The sequence below is a fragment of the Periplaneta americana genome, chromosome 6, assembly GCF_040183065.1.
Source record: "Periplaneta americana isolate PAMFEO1 chromosome 6, P.americana_PAMFEO1_priV1, whole genome shotgun sequence".
Taxonomy (NCBI): domain Eukaryota; kingdom Metazoa; phylum Arthropoda; class Insecta; order Blattodea; family Blattidae; genus Periplaneta; species Periplaneta americana.
Window position 1 is genome coordinate 7,657,949 of NC_091122.1, and position 22,873 is coordinate 7,680,821.

Below are 22,873 nucleotides of genomic sequence, written 5' to 3' on the forward strand. Positions count from 1 at the left end.
CTAACATTGAATAACCTACTAAATGCAATAGGCCTACTGGTATTATCTTTATATAATGCATCTTTCTTTCTACTAAATTCTGTTTCCTTTTATATTTTAATGTACTATATTTATTTCTGTACAGTATTACCAGTTTTATACTTTCTGGTATTCTGATAAATTTACAATGATTATTATTTTTTAATTTTAGTAGGTTATTTTACAACGCTTTATTAACATCTTAGGTTATTTAGCGTCTGAATGAGATGAAGGTGATAATGCCAGTGAAATGAGTCCGGGGTCCAACACCGAAAGTTACCCAGCATTTGCTCATATTGGATTGAGGGAAAACCCCAGAAAAAACCTCAACCAGGTAACTTGTCCCGACCGGGAATCGAACCCGGACCACCTGGTTTCGCGGCTAGACACGCTAACTGTTACTCCAAAGGTGTGGACGACGATGATGATGATGATGATGATTATTATTATTATTATTATTATTATTATTATTATTATTATTATTATTATTATTATTATTATTATTATTATTGTAAGTATTTAAATATAGCATGAAACCATACATAATAATTTAATCATTCAGTTCAACAGAATTTATTGAGAATGTAAACAGTGTAGTTTGATAACTATTCTCTTGGCATTTGTACACTTAAATATTTCAAAATTGAACAGAACTTTTTATAAATGCAAAAATTTGCACTTCTGCAGTATAATATGATTCACATGTAAAAGATATTGTAAGATTATTAATAGTTAATAACAAAATAATGATCTTGCATTGTTCATATATTGTTTTTCTTGATATTTACTTAGATAATAATGGTCTTTCCCAAATCATATGTCAGATTTTAAATGTTTGGTGCAAAACCCAGATAAGTCCAAATAAATATATAATTAATTTTAAAATGCACATCTATAATTTTATAATTGATATTCATATATAACAAACAAAAAACATACAGAAATCGTTCAGTACCATTACATTTGTACAATTCCTAAAAATACATGCCTTCAATGGATGCCAAACTTTGTTTTTGCATTTACTCAAATGTGTTTTTCTGGACTTATCAGGTTCTTGCACCAAACCCCTCAATTATGAACAAGTATTAGAGGTGATTAAATTAGCTGAGGCCTATTACGAGTACAGTAGTTTTGCAAATACGCCCCAGTATTTTTATAGTTGTTGGTTTAAGAAATATTGTACAACTGAGTGTAGCCTATTTGAAATAAACTTTGTAAAATAACTATTTCTAGCTGTTTCTTGAAACGGCAGTGTGGTATTAACTTGTTAGACAATATCGGATAGATCTGCGGAAAAATGTTAAGAATACGCCACTGACAACTCCGACACAATCCCCTATGCTCTCTGAACAGATGATATCTTTATAAAACTGAAAATAAATAAAAACAACAATCTGTTGATTGATCATCACGATCATTACGTACGTAACTCTCGAGCTGCGTGACAAGTTTACAGAAACAAGCGTTGCGTGTGTAAAGTCGTGGATATTAAGGACCCGAGTAATAACAAGCGTGTTGTGTCAGCCATGAACTGTAGGTACCATTCCAAGCTATTAAATACAGTAGTTGGACTTGAAGTTAGTAATGATAAATAATTAATCTAGGTCTGAACAGACTACAACGCACGTCATCACACAGTAGCGTGATATTTTGAACGAAGCTGGAAGAATATAGTTGACATATAATACTTCTAAAGCAAGGAGATGCACTATCGCCTTTACTTTTTAACTTTGCTCTAGAGTATGACATTAGGAAAGTCCAGGATAACACAGAGGGTTTGGAATTGAACGGGTTACATCAGCTGCTTGTCTATGCGGATGACATGATTATGTTAGGAGGAAATCCACAAACGATTAAGGAAAACACGGGAATTTTACTGGAAGCAAGTAAAGAGATAGGTTTGGAAGTAAATCCCGAAAAGACAAAGTATATGATTATGTCTCGTGACCAGAATATTGTACGAAATGGAAATATAAACATTGGAAATTTATCCTTTGAAGAGGTGGAAAAATTCAAATATCTTGGAGCAACAGTAACAAATATAAATGATACTCTGGAGGAAATTAAACACAGAATAAATATGGGAAATGCCTGTTATTATTCGGTTGAGAAGCTTTTGTCATCCAGTCTCCTGTCAAAAAATCTGAAAGTTAGAATTTATAAAACAGTTATATTACCGGTTGTTCTTTATGGTTGTGAAACTTGGACTCTCACTTTGAGAGAGGAATAGAGGTTAAGGGTGTTTGAGAATAAGGTCCTTAGGAAAATATTTGGGGCTAAGAAGGATGAAGTTACAGGAGAATGGAGGAAGTTACACAACGCAGAACTGCACGCATTGTATTCTTCATCTGACATATTTAGGAACATTAAATCCAGACGTTTGAGATGGGCAGGGCATGTAGCACGTATGGGTGAATCCAGAAATGCATATAGAGTGTTAGTTGGGAGGCCGGAGGGAAAAAGACCTTTGGGGAGGCCGAGACGTAGATGGGAAGATAATATTTTAATGGATTTGAGGGAGGTGGGATATGATGATAGAGAGTGGATTAATCTTGCTCAGGAATGGGACCAATGGCGGGCTTATGTGAGGGCGGCAATGAACCTCCGAGTTCCTTAAAAGCCAGTAAGTAGTAGTATAGTATAGCCGTACAATACTTCTAGGATACTGTGCTTCATCCTTCCCCTTCCTTCCACCTCTCCTTTGTTCCCCCTCTACTATTTTTCGTTCGCTTCCACATCCTCGACTTTTTACTCCTCCTTCCATTATAATTTCACCTCCCCTGTCTTCCACACTAGACTTCCTCTCAATTTTTCCTCTCTATAGACATTTAGATACATGGATCACATGCGGAGACTAAAAGGAAAGCGGGAAATATTAAAGATTGGACAACTTTGGGTTTGCAGTGAATATCTGCTCCTGGACAGAACATAATTAATTAATAGTATAACTTATTTCTCTTTCCTCCACTTCTTTTGCATGATGTACATCAGTGGTGGCGAAAATGTAATCGTGCGCCGAGCCACTGTGTAACCTGCAACGTGCATAGCACCTTTGGAGGGAGGCGGACACCCGAAGGGGAAGTGAAGCAACGTCTGACTTATTAACGGATTTTCATTTTCCTTACGTCAAGCACTTAAGTATAATTTTATACAGTACAAGGCTACAAACTAATGTTTAGTACGTGTAACGAAGAGAGAAATGAACAATATCACAACCTGAAATTAGCTGTCTTCAGAATGTCTCTGCGACAGAGGTTCAAAATCAGGAATTATGTCACTTACTGCCAGTCGTAGTTGATAACGAAGGTATTTGTCTGTCAGTCGTGATCTAAATTTGGTTTTTACTATTTTCATTGTTGAAAATAATTTTTCACAAACGTAAGTTGTAGCGAACATGGCTTCAACAGAGCAAGCGAAAGAACGAAGCTTCGGATATTTATTTTTTGGCAAAGATTTGAGAAGTTCAACATTTGTCAAGTCCTTACATCTAGCTTTCATTTAACATCACATTGTAAATCAGTGAGTTCAAATTGAAGAGCTAACCGCATTATTCGTACATCTGCTGAAAAAGGATCGACGTACAGAGATGATGATGATGATGATGATAACAACAATAACACTTAACCTTTTTATGTTTCATCAGTAACATGTAGTATAATGCCATTTTATGTTATACAACCGTTTTCCTCGTAATACTTGTGAACAAATCATACATTTAATATTCTCATCATATCGACAGCAAAAAAATGCGTCCTCCCATCTTACTTGGAACTTTCGTACATGGTTTCGAGAGAGACATATGCCACTCACAGGTCAGAGACAAATACAAATGGAAAGGAGTTTAACTCCAGTGAGTGAGAGGGGGGGGGGGGGGTTTGACGGAGGTTAGAAGCAAACGAAATGCACAGCTATCACTGCGAGCCACAATGTCTCGCGAGTCACGTTCTCGCCGCGGCTGATCTACATTCACTTATTTATTGTTCTTTTCCCTTTAATTACTTCCCTTCCATCGTCTTAAATCAATTTTCCTTGCAGAAGTTGCACTCCAGATTTTAAGAATAATCTAAGGACACGTGTCCGTGAAATCCAAGGAATTACGTTGATCACAAAGCAATGTGTTACACAAGTCATTTCCCCCATCTCCCACCTTCGTTAACCACCACGGACTTCCCAACGAGAAAGATTGCTACTTTATTCTAAGAATAATTTATGAATGACTTGGATAATTTAGTTTTCATATGGTGGCAACACATCAACACCCACTTAAGTACGTGCAATACAGCAGGAGTATAATCACGAATGATAATACTATAGAAGAACTCGTCGGACAAGCAGGTTGCAGGCGAGTGACGAGATAGTGTGACTTACTTACAACTCTTCAATATTACTTTGCAGAAAACATAACAGGTAAGTTTCTACAGACTTTGCGAGTGCATATGGGTAAATATTAAAAGCACAACTCTCTTTGAATGGGCAGCAAATACAGGATTTATTTCATCCCTCACTTTATAAAGAATCTCTGCCTCCAGTCCTTGGCAGTATTTCAATCAGCTGTAATCTCTTTCTAGAACATTCGATATCTAAAATATGACTTCAAATCGTTACTGGTACAGATACAGTGTGAAATTAATAAGAGTAAATTGCACTCACTTCTTTAGCTAGAGTTCACAAAATTAGTTATATTAATCTTCCTTTTTATTAGACGAAAAAGTAGAACCGACGGCTTCGGCATATTATAATCACGTAATTACGTTTTTGTTTTTAAGAGGCTATGCACACCTTTCGCTAGTATAAATTTAGTGAAATTAAAAAAAATAACTTCTACATATCCTGAATTAATTTTGCACTTGATGATTGTATGAGAAGATTCGAAGAGAACGGCAGTTACTTAGACTTTCAGCTCCCCACTACTACCATTAATGCACAACACAATGTCAATACGGCGGTTGCTGTCGTCTGCGATACAACGAACTTTTCTGTTGATTTTCGAGTTCGTCATTCTTTGCTGGCTATTATATGCTTATTTAAATTGTGTTAACTCTCGCTAAGTGGTTTTATATTTTATTTTATCTGTCTTAGTATTTATTTTATTATTGTAAATATTTTGTTTTATTACAATTATTATTACTATTATTATTAAAAAAGGTAAAGGTAAAAGGTATCCCCGTAACATGCCATGAAGGCACTTGGGGGGCATGGAGGTAGAGCCCCATGCTTTCCATGACCTCGGCACTAGAATGAGGTGGTGTGGTCGGCACCACGCTCTGACCGCCTTTTACCCCCGGGAAAGACCCGGTACTCAATTTTATAGGAGGCTGAGTGAACCTCGGGGCCGTTCTGAAAGTTTTCTAACGAGAAAAAATTCCTGTCACCACCTGGGATCGAAGCCATTAATATTATTATTATTATTATTATTATTATTATTATTATTAATGAATTAATTTATATTACTATCTTTGTATCATCTCCATCACGGTATTCTATTATTATTATTATTATTATTATTATTATTATTATTATTATTATTGTAGTTGTTGTTGTTACTATTATTTCTATTATCAACATTATTATTGATCTCTGTAAAATTTATGTACACTACTGGACTGTACCCGAGCACGAACATATGCTCATTTCGGGTATCAATTCATATGTATCATTTGGAATGTAAATTGTGAATAAATTAGAAAAAAATAAATTAGAAATTAATAACGCAAACTTGAATTTAGTATATTAATTAGAGAATACTTCAGGATTAATGAACAATTTTTATAATTCAAAAGATTTTTATTATTAAAGATGATTATATTTATAAATTATGGGCGCTAATTCTGGAGGGAAAATCGTTTTCGCTGATATGTGGCACAATTTTGAATATTTTAAATAATTTCTCCTCTAGTTTATTCATTATGAGTGTGTTAATAAATTCTGACATTACCAGCTGTATCCTACAAGTAAATATTTTTGCTATTGTTTTGCTATGAATTGTAAAATTTAATTATTTTTACACAAATAATGATTCATCACTATTACACTTTCACTACGTCACTCTACTTTTGAAAAATAAAACAGTACGAAAGGACGTCTTTCAACCAATCATGGCTGCTTATCGCACAATTTTATCGCGTCCCTAGCATTTGTTTAATTTTATCGTTTCACTAGCATTTGTTTGTTTTTATCACTGCCCTAGCATTTGTTTCTTCGTTTGCCAACATTTCAAACTGCACTGGTCTGGACGTCAAAAAACAGAAAATTACAAACCACTCCAGTCGATTCACAGCAGTTTCAAATATGATTCGCATTGGCATTCAAGAACAAGAATTAATAAATATCACTGGTCATAGCTGTGAATCTTCCCTGAAACCCTATTTACAAATAAATGAAGAGCACCATTCGGAAATCCTGAATAATTTGAGGGATACACCATGTACATCAACGAGTTCCACTTCTTTCACGCACACGTCCAATATAACATCAACTGAACCACCAACCACTAAAACATTCTAATTTGAAAATTGTACTTTCAATAATTGTTTCTTTTAAAATTATTCATGTTTATTTTTTATTTCATCATCGTTAATTAAAACGTTTCTTGTTTATTTCATCATCCCTAATTAAAACTTTTCTAACACTTGTTTATATTATTTAGGTTATGTTATAGCTTCTGCTATATGATATTATGGATAGTCACGTATCAGAGATTGTTTAATACTAAGATTTATTGAAAATCATCTGTCAAGTGACGTTGATTACTGGGATTCGGATAATTGAAGTGGAATGCAAATGTTTTAATAAAAATGAAACTGAATCAACAAAGCATTCTTGACTAGTAACCGTCCACAGAGTTCAATGAAGATTCCATAGTTGGCACAACTGATAACAAGAAACCAGCTAATCTTAACACACTACTGCCATCTAGCGTAATATTTGTAATGTTGAGATGGTACAATAATACATTTGAAGACAGTTGTATTTTCGTAAGTCAATTAATATTTTATTGTATTGGAGTACTTTGTTACTTCTAATCTTTATATACTTTCTTCTAATTGTAATATTCAACTAAATCCCACTCGAGTTTTGATTTTGAACCCAGGACCGTCTGAATACAAGTCACAAAACGCTACCATCTACGCCAACTCGCTCGATACAACAACACTATAAAACAAAGTAATAAAGAAATAACATGTCAAATAATTTGTAATGATGAGTTTCGCGGTCTATGAACAATGAGTTGCTATGACAAATATCATTACACGGAAAATAATTATTTTTATCCATGACCATAACGAAAAACATACCTTTACTAAATACTTTTGCGTTTGTAAAGTAGGCTTTTATTCAACGTTACTTTATTTCACTAGTGAGATAAAGACTTTACCTCACAGTTTGAACTTTATCTCACAGTTCATTAGTATTTTCCTAGTACCCGGGTACACACGAATACTTTTCCATTCAACTATTACTCAAGAAGTTAATATATTAGTTACTAGATGTCACTACCTCTACTTCTTTATTACCATTTCTTAAATATACATACACTCAATCTCCTTCTCTTTTCTCTATCTGCTACGTCGTAATTTGTACATTACATCCATATGTAATGTGCATCTTTTTAAAATGTTGTAATAATTTACCTTTTGGGATGCGAGGAGACTTGAACCTGCGAAGTTGGGTTTATAGGATTTTAAAACAAGATGCGTTAGCCAACTGAGCTAAACAGACACGATGAGTAATTAAGTTTTAATATTCCTTTTAAGTTTACTGAAGTAAAATGTGAAACTATTTTAATCACAATAGTCCCGTGAAGACAGTACATCAGTTATTCATAGATTTCAAAAAGGCTTATGACTCGGTTAAGAGGGAAGTATTATATGATATTCTTATTGAATTTGGTATTCCCAAGAAACTAGTTCGGTTAATTAAAATGTGTCTCAGTGAAACATACAGCAGAGTCCGTATAGGTCAGTTTCTATCTGATGCTTTTCCAATTCACTGCGGGCTAAAGCAGGGAGATGCACTATCACCTTTACTTTTTAACTTCGCTTTAGAATATGCCATTAGGAAAGTTCAGGATAACAGGCAGGGTTTGGAATTGAACGGGCTACATCAGCTTCTTGTCTATGCAGATGACGTGAATATGTTAGGAGAAAATACACAAACGGTTAGGGAAAACACGGAAATTTTACTTGAAGCAAGTAAAGCGATCGGTTTGGAAGTAAATCCCGAAAAGACAAAGTATATGATTATGTCTCGTGACGGGAATATTGTACGAAATGGAAATATAAATATTGGAGATTTATCCTTCGAAGAGGTGGAAAAATTCAAATATCTTGGAGCAACAGTAACAAATATAAATGACACTCGGGAGGAAATTAAACGCAGAATAAATATGGGAAATGCGTGTTATTATTCGGTTGAGAAGCTCTTATCATCCAGTCTGCTGTCCAAAAATCTGAAAGTTAGAATTTATAAAACAGTTATATTACCGGTTCTTCTATATAGCTGTGAAACTTGGACTCTCACTCTGAGAGAGGAACATAGGTTAAGGGTTTTTGAGAATAAGGTGCTTAGGAAAATATTTGGGGCTAAGCGGGATGAAGTTACAGGAGAATGGAGAAAGTTACACAACACAGAACTGCACGCATTGTATTCTTCACCTGACATAATTAGGAACTTGAAATCCAGACGTTTGAGATGGGCAGGGCATGTAGCACGTATGGGCGAATCCAGAAATGCATATAGAGTGTTAGTTGGGAGACCGGAGGGAAAAAGACCTTTAGGGAGGCCGAGACGTAGATGGGAGGATAATATTAAAATGGATTTGAGGGAGGTGGGGTATGATGATAGGGACTGGCTTAATCTTGCACAGGATAGGGACCGATGGCGGGCTTATGTGAGGGCGGCAATGAACCTTCGGGTTCCTTAAAAGCCATTTGTAAGTAAGTAAGTAAGTAAGTATAGTCCCGTGAAGACTTCTAAATAATCCCTGAAACTTCAAAAAGACGAAAATACACGTTTAAAGTGAAAAATATATATATTAAAATTATATAATTAATTATAATTTGTTATTTATCCAACGCCTTAGATACTATTCTTTACTAATCATGGCCTCCTACATCATGACCTACCTAGTACACGTATTGATTCTAAAAATCCATGCCATGGTATGTGATTACATGAGGACTTATTTTCAACATATTTTCTTTTATAAAACAGAATTTTTCGTTATGGTCATGGATAAAATTACGTATGGTACTTGTGAGCGTGATCTTTATTGCACTCGTGTAATTTAAGCACTCGGCTGACGCCTCGTGCTTAAATCTTTCCACTCGTGCGATAAAGATGCACTTACCTCACAAGTACCATAAATAACTATAATATTAATTATATGGTATAATAAAATTTAGGGCAATGGTGCTATAATGTGGCATATTGTACATGATATGATATTAAACTGTATCATGCAATCGGGGCGAAATGGAACTGAATGAGGTCACAAGACTTTTTTGCATGAAGTTGCAGAATTTGGTAACATTGAAAAAAGTAATACAGCACGTAAAATATTCCTAACATAATGTTACATTCAATATGAAAATTAAGTGACATTGCATCTTGTCTGTCAGGTTAACTAAGACAGACTACATACAAGACAATGGAGCGCTGGTCAGGACGAGTTGCCATGGTGACGGGAGCCAGTGCTGGTATAGGAGCTTCTGTGGCTCAAGAATTAGTCAAGAAAGGACTCAAAGTCGTCGGCCTAGCACGCAGGTTAGAGAAAATACAGGTGAGATCTGGAGATGTTGCGGGCCATAAGATATCGCTATATCTGCAGACAGGTGTGGAAACAAAGTTTAACCGTACTGTATAGTTGTGTGGCTGGTCGCTCTATTCTGTTGAAACCAAGTGTGTGGTTTGACTTCAGGTTCCTCCACAATTTGAGTACACAAAATTTTTCAATCATTTGGACATATCGCTCTGATGTGACCATAACAATTCTCGTTTACAGTTCTCAAAGAAATAGGGGCCGATGACAGCAAACCATATTGTGACTTTGGCACTATGCAATGGTTCCTGGTGCATTTCATGAGGGTTGGTTGCTGTCCAGCACTGGAAGTTTTGTTTCTTAACATATTATCCAAACAGAAGTGTGCTTTGTTGCTCCTTAAAGGCTGGTTCACAAAAAACCGGGAACGAGAATCAGAATGAAAACGAGAAGCAGAAGACGTGAATGAGAAAATTTTTGATTCACAATAAAACGGGTACGTTGACGACTATGCATATCGATATGCATGTCAATAACGATATGTAAAGTCGATATTACGCATTCTGACGTTATTTGTGTATAATTGACCAATGGCGTTCTCTCATGAGTACAAGGCAGCCAACATAAACACAGGTTAACCAACTTAGAAATTTCAACTGAAACATTTCATTAGGCACGGTACTATAAATATGCCCATACATCTTTATTATCACAATTTATTTTAAGTCTACCATAACGTAAAATAATTAGAGAAGAAACATTTGTAATAGAACAAAAATGAACACAACAGTAGTTATTGAATTGAAGCATGAATATGTAGTGTGTAATACAACCAATACAGTAATAAAATATGATTCACTTACGATCGGTGTTCAAAGACGCAGCTATTGAAAGCCATGTATTCTCCTTCATTTTCTCATCTTTGTACGAGGCGCGCCGCTTATCGTAAACGTGAAGATTTTCCTCAACACTCAATATTAGAATCTCATCAAATAAAACTTGCTCCATGATGCACAGCACAAAACAAAATAATGCATAGGTTATGTCACGGTCTTCTTGCTACAAAATATACGACGACAAAATAGCTTTTAGATGGCAATAGAATGAATCTAGTGGGCTGTGATCGGAAACGTGAACGCCGAAGTTGAAACTTGGCCAACTCTCCGTTCCCGATCCCGGGCTCCGGCAAGCTTTTCGTTAATTGTGAATGCTCACATTTAAATGTACACTTTTAAACAATTTTACCGTTTTCGTTTTCGTTCCGATTCTCGTTTCCGGTTTATTGTGAACCAGCTTTAACACATTCTTCGTTAACGCTAATGAGATCCAAGGGTTGACGGCAAAAAGACATACGACTGACTTAATCAGCTACTTTTAATGCTGCTATTACTTCCATGTGTAAACACTTATGAAGAATCCTTCGGACACTGGAAGGAAACTGCTTGGCAAGTGGTGGAACACTTAGTGTTACGCTGCTCTTATGGAGTTCATGTTCTCGGACGACTGTACAGTTCTTTATGCACTTTGATTATGTAATGTGGACTTTACATCACTAATAAAATGTTGTAAACTAATTCATTACGCAACTAGTTAAGTAATGACACTTCTATTACGGAACTTGTTAGGTAATGATACTTCTATTACGCAACTAGATAGGTAATGATACTACTATTACTTAACTGGTTGCTTAATGTGAACAACACATTAAATTAAACAAAATGGAATTGATTTTATTTATTATAACATTAACAAAAATTTGTTCACAATTCATATCTAACGCTGGATTTCGACATTGAACATTCGTTGCAGAATTTGCAGCATTTTCAATATCTAAATACTCGTTTGAACTCATTTTAACATTTGCTTATTTCTCCTTGTACTGCTGGTCTGTCTGTTGTGTTCAAAACTAATAAATCAAACACAAACGAATCGCCTCTCGCAGAAATAAACTAATAATAATAATAATAATAATAATAATAATAATAATAATAATAATAATAATAATAATAATAATAATTACAATCGCCTCTCCATAGAAGATATTTTCAAAAATAATAACAATTTACTTTTATTTAAAAAATTATTTATTTTATCAAAGTGGATAAAACATTGTACGACATTTTTATTTTATTTTTATTGGGTTTTTTACGACGCTGTATCAACATCTAGGTTACTTAGCGTCTGAATGATATGAAGGTGATAATGCCGGTGAAATGAGTCTGGGGTCCAGCACCGAAAGTTACCCAGCATTTGCTCGTATTGGGTTGAGGGAAAACTCCGGAAAAAACCTCAACCAGATAACTTGCGACTACCAGGATTCGAACCCGGGCCACCTGGTTTCGCGGCCAGACACGCTGACCGTTACCCCATAGGTGTGGACTTGTACGATATACTTAACGTAAATTCATATTACAATACTCGACTGTTTTCAAACTCGTACTGTAATATGAAACGTTACGATACTCGTATTATAAATAACTATTATCTTCTTCAACGCAGAACCAGTTCCGTCATAATCATGAGTGTTGCACTGTACAGCCATGAAACTGTCTCAATTTGTGTAATATGCGTTAACAGTAAAACGCACGTTGTTCGCTCGTCCAACGCTCCATCATAACTAAATTGTCATCATCTGCTGCAAAGTAGAACTATCTCACTTGTTTCGACTTAGAAGTCATCCTGACACCGATGTCGAAATCTTTCAACGTATTTTTTCCTTGTGATGAATAGTTCTAAATGTGTTCTCTCCAACTATTTTCATAACCTGTTATAACATCATTTGTTTTATCACGTCTTATTATAACCGCTGACAGCATATCCAGCAACTTATGTTACAAACATTATCTGGATTGTTTCTTATCTTTCTCCTGTCAGATCGACTCAGCAACCAGTTTTCAGAACCATACGTTGCTTATGTAATGAAGACGGCTGTCGTCACTTCGAACATTTGTTGTTAAAGTGAAACGTAATAAGTAGACTTCGTTGAATTGCCACACGCAGCATGCAATCAGGTTGCCGATATACGGTAGTATAGAAAAGGTGAGCGACCTGCCGGTCTCGTAGTATAAGCAGTTCATGTTAAGAGATGTGACCGGTCCAAATAGATAGAGCAGCTGCAGCTAATGTATTCCTCTGTAAGCACTTGTTTTTGCATTACTGTGGTTGGAATAGTCAAAGCTTAACATTTCTTCAGTGAAGACAAGAATTCAATCAAACATACTACAATGAGAGTGTTGCTGTTACAAACAATTGTCCCTGGAATACCCTTACCCCCGCAGCCAATCTTGACCCGTTGGAAAACGTGGTTGGATGCTGTTAATTATTATGCAGAATATTACGGCAAAATAATGGAGGTAATTGATGAATTGGATAGCATAGACAGTTCCGCTGTTGCAGCTGCAAAATCATTGCCTTCTCAACAGCTATTGGAAGATATTCTGTTCAGTGATTCTAATTTTAAAATCGTGTACAAAAGCATCACCCTGTTAGAATCGTCTAAACTACAACTCTCAGAAGCCCTTAATATAGTGGATAAAGTATCACAAACCGTTATCCAAAATAACAATTCACTAATTTCAGAAAAAGTTAATGTAAGTTGAGAAACATTATTGCTAAAAATTCTGCGTATTCACAACTTCTTATTATAAATTATGTACTATCAGGTCACGACAAGACGGCTGAAGTTGGTGTACTAAAAAGTAGTGGCTTTCCTTTCTTCAAATATCCACCTATTACATCGTGTGTTGTTGAACGTACATTTTCCCAATATAAAAACTGTTTAAGTGACCATCGGAGGAGGTTCACTTTGCAGTCGCTCAAAATGTACGTAACTCTTCACTGTAATGCACATATTCAAGGATGATGCGAGTATATTACATTAAACTTTAAGAGTTAATACATCTCACTGTAAAATAATTGTATATTTACATGTTTAGACATTTGCTACTTCAATGATCATTCATTATATTTCTTGAATGCAGGATACAAGTTTTATTGTGACCGCAGTATACTGCTCAGTGTTTACATCAGAGGCATACTCCATCCGTTGCACGTCCCCTTCTCATACAGTCTATACCGCGTACGTAGTAAACCTTACGATTCTCGTGGCAATTCCACGAAGTCTAGTAATAAGGTTCCTCATACATGAGTTCACTCTCTCATTTTTAAATTTTTATAGTCATTGGCAATAACATAACCTCATACTTCTAGTCTTGCACAGCCGCCATTTTTAATTTCCGACCATGGGTTCCCTAACAAAAAATATTGCCAATAGCATCCTCTATTACTTCTTAAATTTATGAGAAGGCGTTCTGAAACACTCTGTATGTTAGTCATACAATTTACTGAGACGGATTTGTTTGTCAAGATAATCTTACGAACTAGTGTTGAACCATAATAATATTTCCTATTACCACTCCAGGAACTAGCTGATAGCCTCAAGTCTCAACCCGGAAAGCTATATCCACTGAAATGCGACATCACCAAGGAGACAGAAGTGCAGGAGGCCTTCAAGTGGGTCAAGTCCAACCTGGGAGGAGTGGACATCCTGATCAACAATGCAGGAGTAGCAAGCAGTAGTAATCTTATCGGTAAGTGAAAACAGATCATCATTACTTAAGTTGTTAATAAGCAAACAAGGCGCTGTTATTCTTAACGATGCTGACACTACAGTAGTCGTAACTTACTTCCTTTCTTTGTTTATTTTACCTTCTGCGTTAATACTGACTTACAAGTCAATGAAACTGAGGTGAGAAAAGGTTTATTTATTTATTTATTTATTTATTTATTTACTTACTTATTTATACATTTATGTATCTACCTATCTATCTATCTATCTATCTATCTATCTATCTATCTATCTATCTATCTATCTATCTATCTATCTATCTATCTATCTATCTATCTATCTATCTATCTATCTATCTATCTATCTATCTATCTATCTATCTATCTATCTATCTATCTATCTATCTATCTATCTATCTATCTATCTATCTATCTATCTATCTATCTATCTATCTATCTACCTACCTACCTACCTACCTACCTATCTATTTATCTATCTATCTATCTATCTATCTATCTATCTATCTATCTATCTATCTATCTATATATCTATCTATCTATTTATCTATCTATTTATTTATTTATTCTGATGTAGTTAAGGCTATCAGGCCTTCTTGTCCACACCACCAGATATACAAATACAATTTCAAAAAAAAAAAAAAAAAAACTAGAACACTGCTTGTATTTGCCTTCGAATTTTCTCATTTCTCACTTTGTCTATTATTGTCAATCCACAACATATTATTCTCGAATAATCCATTTCTATCGAATTTATTCTTGTCGCATACGCCTATTATGTTTAAATGTATGGGAACAGAAATAATAACCAACAGAAAAATTCACTTCAAAGCAACAAGGTTTAGTGGCTTCTATACTAAGAAGATAGAATCTCTCGTGTAAGACGAAAGCCATTATATTGGTGGTGGTGGTGGTGGTGGTGGTGGTGGTGCAGAAGAAGAAGAAGAAGAAGAAGAAGAAGAAGAAGAAGAAGAAAATGATCTGTGTAATCTTGAACTGATCAATTCCTTGCTGAAGTTTGTTTTCAGTTTTTGCATTTACAATTTTCAATCTATGGCCACCCTTTTTAAAGAAATTGAATATTTTAAAGAAATTGAATATTTTACTAGATCCAGGAGTTAAATTATCAGCGGATATTTATATAAATGCTCTTCTGTTTGCGGATGATCAAATAATAATCCAAGAAAATGAGAATAATTTTATAAGTCCACGTACCTTTTAAATAATTCATGCAAATCCTATAATTTTTAAATTTAAATTAAGGAAACGAACATAATGAATGACATTTAAAGGAAAAGACCCGGTTGTAATAGGAAATTAAATTTTGTAACAAGTGTCTGATTTTAGATACCTTGGCTGTGAAATAAGTTTTAAATGTGACAGAGACATTGAATATAAAGTTGGTAAATTTCAAGCAATATGTGGGACCATACAACGAAATTTTAGAAATAAAATTAGGAAGGAGACTAAAATGAAATTTTATAAGGTGATGGCATTACCAAAATTGCTTTATGACACCTAAACCTGGGTACCACCTGAAAGACACGTAAGTAAAAATCAATCGACAGAAATGATATTCCTCAGAATTATTAAAGGCTGTACAAGATTGAAGAGAATAAGAAATGATGACATAAGAGAAGGACTGAACATTGAATCAGTAGGTAATAAAATAATAGACAATAGACGAAACTGGACTGAACATTTATTAAGAATGGAAGACGATAGACTTCCCAAAGTTAAACTATAGCCTATGCCAGGGGAAGAAGAGATCGAGGACGATTCAGGAAACGCTGAAGACAACGGGCAAATTGTTTAATCCTTGAAGAGGAGGAGGAGGAGGAGGAGGAGGAGAAGAAGAAGAAGAAGAAGAAGAAGAAGAAGAAGAAGAAGAAAAAGAGTCAATATTCAGCTGCTTCGCCTTTTGCCACTTTTCAATAATTTAGCGAGAGGCAACACATAGCTATAGCTATAGCTATAGCCCTAATACCGGAACACAAATATTTGTATTCGTCTATATTTGCTACAGTCCTTAGCCATTCAAAAACTAGGCATGTCATCTAGTGAGTTTCTAACAACTATTGGCAAGTGTTCGAGACAGGAATCTGCATTCGCTATGTCCAACCGTCTATGAAAGGACAATGACCCAATTATTCGGATTTCAGACGGACCTGTGGACAGCTGGAAATCCATCCTGGACTTGAACGTGCTGGCCCTCAGTGTCTGCACCAAGGAGGCCCTCCAGAGCATGAAGGAGCGTGGGGTAGACGACGGACACATCGTACACATTAACAGGTGGGTTTTACAGGGATTACATATCTTCGAGTAGAGCAAGATATATTTTGTGAAACCAGGAAACCTTCCTGGTTTAATGGTTACCGTGTTTTCCATTGGCTCCATTGGATTCAAACCCCGCCACAGAATGTGGATTTTAAAGGTGACTATTACACTTTTACTACGTCACACTACTTTTGACCAATAAAACGGTACGAAAGGACGTCTTTCAGCCAATCATGGCTGCTTATCGCACATTTTATCGCGTCCCTAGCATTTTTTTATTTTTATCACTACCCAAGCATTTGTTTCTTTGTTTGCCAACATTTCAAACTGCACTGGTCTGGACGTCAAAAAAAAAAAAAAAAAAAAAAAAAAAAAACAGAAAATTACAAACCACTCCAGTCGATGCACAGCACTTTCAAATATGACTCGCATTGGCATTCAAGAACAAGAATTAATAAAGATCACTGTTCATATATGAAGAGCACCATTCGGAAATCCTGAATAAGTTGAGGAATACACCATGTACATCAACGTGTTCACTTCTTTTACGCACACGTCCAATATAACATCAACTGAACCACCAACCACTAAAACATTCAAATTTCAAAATTGTGCTTTCAATAATTGTTTCTTTTAAAATTATTCATGTTTATTTTTTATTTCATCATCGTTAATTAAAACTTTTCTAACACTTGTTTATATTATTTAGGTTATGTTTGTTATAGCTTCTGCTATATGATATTATGGATAGTCACGTATCAGAGATTGTTTAATAGCAAGATTTATTGAAAATCATCTGTCAAGTGACGTTGATTACTGGGATCCGGATGATTGAAGTGGAATGCAAATGTTTTAATAAAAATGAAACTGAATCAACAAAGCCTTCTTGACTAGTAACCGTCCACAGAGTTCAATGAAGATTCCATAGTTGGCACAACTGATAACAAGAAAACATAATCATAATACACTACTGCCATCTAGCGTAATGTTAAGATGGTACAATAATACATTTGAAGACAGTTGTATTTTTGAAAGCCAATTAATATTTTATTGTATTGGAGTACTTTGCTACTTCTAATCTTTATATACTTTCTTCTAATCGTGTAATAGTCAATTAAATCCCACTCGAGTTTTGATTTTCTCTAGATAAATCAAAACCTCTAGCGAGATTATTGTTGATAAAATCCTTACCGTAACTTCTTCATTATGCCTGAAGAACTTTGTTTTGTTTGTTTTTTTTTTTTCTGTTTAGTTTCCGTCAAATTTACTGCAAGGCCAAACAGCCTCCTTTATTCTGACTATGTTAAATATAAAAATATTGCACGTTCTGAAGATAATAATAAAACAATTGAATAAAGTGTTTTAGTGTTATTGACCAGCTGATATTTTCTTTCAGTGTCCTTGGTCACGTATTTCCGAACAGCCCGTTGATCGCACATATGTACTGTGCATCGAAATCAGCCGTCCTGGCTCTCACCGAGGGGCTGCGAAGGGAACTGGTCCAGCAGAAATCCAAAATCAAAATATCCGTAAGTTTACACTGTAGGCCTACATGACAAAAACGAATGTCACGAAGGTGACCCACTACTCAAAATCGTAGCTTTACACGTTTAGTAACAATTTATTTAGTCTAGTCAACAAAGGCATTGTAGGTAGGCCAACTTACTTACTTACTGGCTTTTAAGGAACCCGGAGGTTCATTGCCGCCCTCACATAAGCCCGCCATTGATCCCTATCCTGAGCAAGATTAATCCATTCTCTACCATCATATCCCACCTTCCTCAAATCTATTTTAATATTATCTTCCCATCTACGTCTCAGCCTCCAGAATGGTCTTTTTCCCTCCGGCCTCCCAACTAACACTCTATATGCATTTCTGGATTCGCTCATACGTGCTACATGCCCTACCCATCTCAAACGTCTGGAATTAATGTTCCTAATTATGTCAGGTGAAGAATACAATGCGTGCAGTTCTGCGTTGTGTAACTTTCTCCATTCTCCTGTAACTTCATCCCTCTTAGCCCCAAATATTTTCCTAAGCACCTTATTCTCAAACACCCTTAACCTAGGTTCCTCTCTCAAAGTGAGAGTCCAAGTTTCACAACCATAAAGAACAACCGGTAATATAACTGTTTTATAAACTCTAAGTTTCAGATTTTTCGACAGCAGACTGGATGATAAAAGTTTCTCAACCGAATAATAACAGGCATTTCCCATATTTATTCTGTGTTTAATTTCCTCCCGAGTATCATTTATATTTGTTACTGTTGCTCCCAGATATTTTAACTGCTCCACCTATTGAAAAGATAAATTTCCAATTTTTATATTTCCATTTCGTACAATATTCTCGTCACGAGACATAATCATTTACTTCCAAACCTATCTCTTTACTTGATTCCAGTAAAATTCCCGTGTTTTCCCTAATAGTTTGTGTATTTTCTCCTAACATATTCACGTCATCTGCATAGACAAGCAGCTGATGTAACCCGTTCAATTCCAAACCCCCTCTATTATCCTGGCCTACTATTGGTATAAATTACTTCTTGTTCATTTTCAGAGTGTGACTCCGGGACTGGTCGAAACAGAGTTCATGGCTGCTTCCGGAAGAGTGGCCGACCCTGCGAAGGTGTACGCTTCTGTACCCCATCTACAGGCAGAAGACGTAAGCGATGCGGTCTTGTACGTGCTTGCAACGCCCCCACACGTGCAGGTACGAAACCAAACAGCAGGGTGTTACAGGTATATGTGCAAATATTTTAATATTTGTTTAATAAAAATGGTGTCAAACAATACCCTATTTACTTTTTCCCTTGCAGTAATAGTTTCCCATAAATGTGCCACGTACAGTCAAACTTCAGGATTGAATTTGGTAAGAATGCACCACATAGAAACTGCATTGCGCTCTGGGTGAGGTAATTCGAAACTAGTGGCTGTTCATGTCCTAGGAAATGTCAGGTCCGTCCACAGACTTCGGAAGAGACAGTAAACAGGGTACGAACACGGGCATAGTCCTAGCAAGTAGCTAAACAAGGCGGGCTAGTAGGTAACTACAGTTGCCATAATCCACGGTATGACGTATCTTATACTGGATGTATCACGAGGTATTCCCCAGGTTTATTGAGGTGATTCCTGGTGTTATTTGGAACAAAAAATGTAAATACAGTAATGTGGTGACATTCATAATTAAGGAGTAACGGCAATTTGAAAAAAGCAGAAAAACTTTTTATGCTCGACCATGCCGAAATGTAGTAATTATACACCTGGTAGCAGACCTTTAATGCATGTCATTAAAGTACACCTACTCATTAAAGGTCAGGTCTTTCAGCCAATGACGACTCAGGTTACAACTGTTCAGCCAATGACAGGTCAGCTTTCTACCGTTATAAAACCGCAAGTATCGATTATTCTCGGATATGCAATCGAAAGACAATTAGCGAAAAGTCACGGACGCTGGAAATCCAATACTGTCGCAGAAGATTATGTTCTGTTACTATAATAATTAGCGTTAATTGTAAATAATATTCAAATAAATTCAATTTGTCATCTCGTTTTTCAATGTCTAATTTAATTTCAATGCTATCTCTGTAGGTTCTTATGGCCTAGCAAGTTCAATGTGGACATCTGTTCCTCGAAAAAAATCAATACTTTCGCGTCTGCGCACATCTCACAACATACGGAACATTGCTCCAGGTCAGATACAATAAAATTAATAATATCAAGTTAGAAATATGGTCGAGCATAAAAAGTCGTATGAAACTAGCCTATAATGGTAATTAGGAAGCTCGTATGAAAATTATGAAACTCGCTTGCGCTCGTTTCATAAATATCCATACTCACTTCTTAATTACCTTCATTATAGGCTCGTTGCATAATGTACTATTACTTGAGGATATCACTGACAAAAATGGAAACCACAGTTAGAATACAAGCAAGTGTTTCATTTTGTACCAGTCTCTTGCATGTAGAGTGGATTTAAAGCAAATGTTGAAAATTTCCTCCCTGCATCTGAAGGCAAAGATTCGCACGGGTGTGAACCGCGCGTGTATCATTTCGTAACTTCACACGTTCGTTCCTTATTGTCGCTGCGGCGTCGAGAATGCGTTGAATCAACTCTTCTCGTGTTTGCGCCCTAATCTGGTACACGATGTCTTTCATCTACCCCCAGATGCAGTAATCTAGGGTGTTAAATCTGGGGATCTGGCAGGCAAACGGTTGGCATGATCATGCGGTTCTAAATGCTGCACCTTTTGCACATGAAAAGGATACAGTCCGTTCTCATGAAGAATTATCTATACCTTGGAATGTGAAAAGTTAAATTCTCCCCCACATATCGTCAGTCCTGCGCAAACTTGTCTAGCGCTGCATACACCACGGCGTGTTTTGAAAATCTGTTGTAACTCCTTAATTATGAATGTCACCACATTACTGTATTTACATTTTTTCTTCCAATTAACACCAGGAATCACCTCCATAAACCGGGGAAAACCTCGTGATACACCCTGTAAAAGTGTAATAATACCCTCCAGAACGCTGGATAGGCCGTGCAGGATACGACGATTCACCAATGTCACTATAGCCTCCGCGATCGCCAGACTTAACCCGTGACTTCTTTCTGTGGGAGTATACCAAGAACTTCGTGTCTGTCACTCCCATGCCACAGAATCTGAACATGAGACGACGCGTCACAAAAGCAGTGAAGTCTATATCCGAGAACATGTTGGCATGAGTCTGCACAGAACTGGACTACCGTCTCGACATCCTGTCCTAGGGAAAACGAATCGTCTGGAAGTATTAACGAGCCTAAAAACATGACTTTTTCATGTCTAAAAAATAACTTCAAAGACTGAGAAATTGTTTTAATATGGTTCATTATACTATAACCAATTACGTCTAAAATATTTGCATATACCTATATCTCTAATACCCATGTCTGTATAATATATCCACAAAAAAATATACTTTGAATTTTTAATATTTGGATTGTATATTTAGCGAAGTGAAAAAATGTGCCTCTAGCACCGAAAAGAAGATCTTTTACTTCGCACACAATTAACATAGTTACATCTCTCATTTATTGTTAACGCCTGTTACTTTATGGTACTTAAACTGCCCGTTTAGAAAGTATGTGTTATTCAATTCACACTGTACAATTTCTGTATTCTAATTTTGCAGGTTCACGAGATCATTGTCAAGCCTGTTGGTTCATCAGTCTAACTGCCAGATGTCTTCAAATGCATCCAATTCTGAAGCATCATTAAGTTCCTGAAGATGATACCAGTGAGATGTTTCGAAACGTTGAAAATATTTTATGAAAACTACTGAATTACCGCCAAATTCTCTAAGCCCTCTTTCCCTCACATGCATGAAATATTTGTTTATTCAATTCCACTCCTTCTTGAAGAGTAAGTTGCTTTCATTTTGTAATTTCACTGTACATTAATATACGAATATAAATGACTTTCAGAAATATTATGTTCGTCTACATTTCTTCCTCTGTGATCCTCTATCCATAAAAAACCTGTACTCTTAACGATCATTCATCAATGCATCACTTTTTATATTTCTTTTCTTTTTAAAACACATGTCATTCAATAAAAAGACAAAAACATATAAAATAATTCGGTTTCCTACGTACCAAATTTTGTACAGATATATACTACCGTCCACATCTGTAGAGTAACGATTAGCACGTCTAGCCGCGAAACCAGGTGGCCCGGGTTCGATTCCCGGTCGGGGCAAGCTATCTGGTTGTGGTTTTTTCCGGGGTTTTCCTTCAACCGAATATGAGCAAATGCTGGGTAACTTTCGGTATTGGACCCCGGACTCATTTCACCGGCATTATCACCTTCATCTCATTCAGACGCTAAATAACCTAAGCTGTATACAAAGCGTCGTAAAATAACCAACTAAAATATATATATATACTATCTTGGGTATTTTGCACAATACTGCACAATATCTACCAAGATAAATAATTTTATGCTCGGCCATGCCGAAATGTACTAATTATACACCTGGTAGCTGTCCTTTAATGCATGTCATTAAAGTACAGGTCTTCAGCCAATGATAACTCAGCTTACATGTGTTCAGCCAATGACAAGTCAGCTTTGTCCCGTTATAAAACCGCAAGTATCGATTATTCTCGGATATGCAATCGAAAGAGAATTCGCGAAAAGTCACGGAGGCTGGAAATCCAATACTGTCGCAGAAGGTTATGTTCTGTTACTATAATAA

The 22,873-nt window shown here is 35.9% G+C and overlaps 1 protein-coding gene across 1 annotated transcript in view; it reads left to right on the top strand.

The window, feature by feature from the left end:
• LOC138702152 (uncharacterized) overlaps positions 1–22,111 on the top strand; it is a 39,185-nt gene extending 17,074 nt beyond the window's left edge. Inside the window, exons 8-13 of the mRNA XM_069829758.1 lie at positions 9,643–9,799; positions 14,199–14,367; positions 16,525–16,654; positions 18,036–18,168; positions 19,197–19,349; positions 21,812–22,111. Coding sequence (XP_069685859.1) covers positions 9,643–9,799; positions 14,199–14,367; positions 16,525–16,654; positions 18,036–18,168; positions 19,197–19,349; positions 21,812–21,853 — 784 coding nt within the window. The 3' untranslated portion in view covers positions 21,854–22,111. The remainder of the gene's footprint in view (positions 1–9,642; positions 9,800–14,198; positions 14,368–16,524; positions 16,655–18,035; positions 18,169–19,196; positions 19,350–21,811) is intronic.
• The last annotated feature ends 762 nt before the right edge of the window (positions 22,112–22,873 follow it).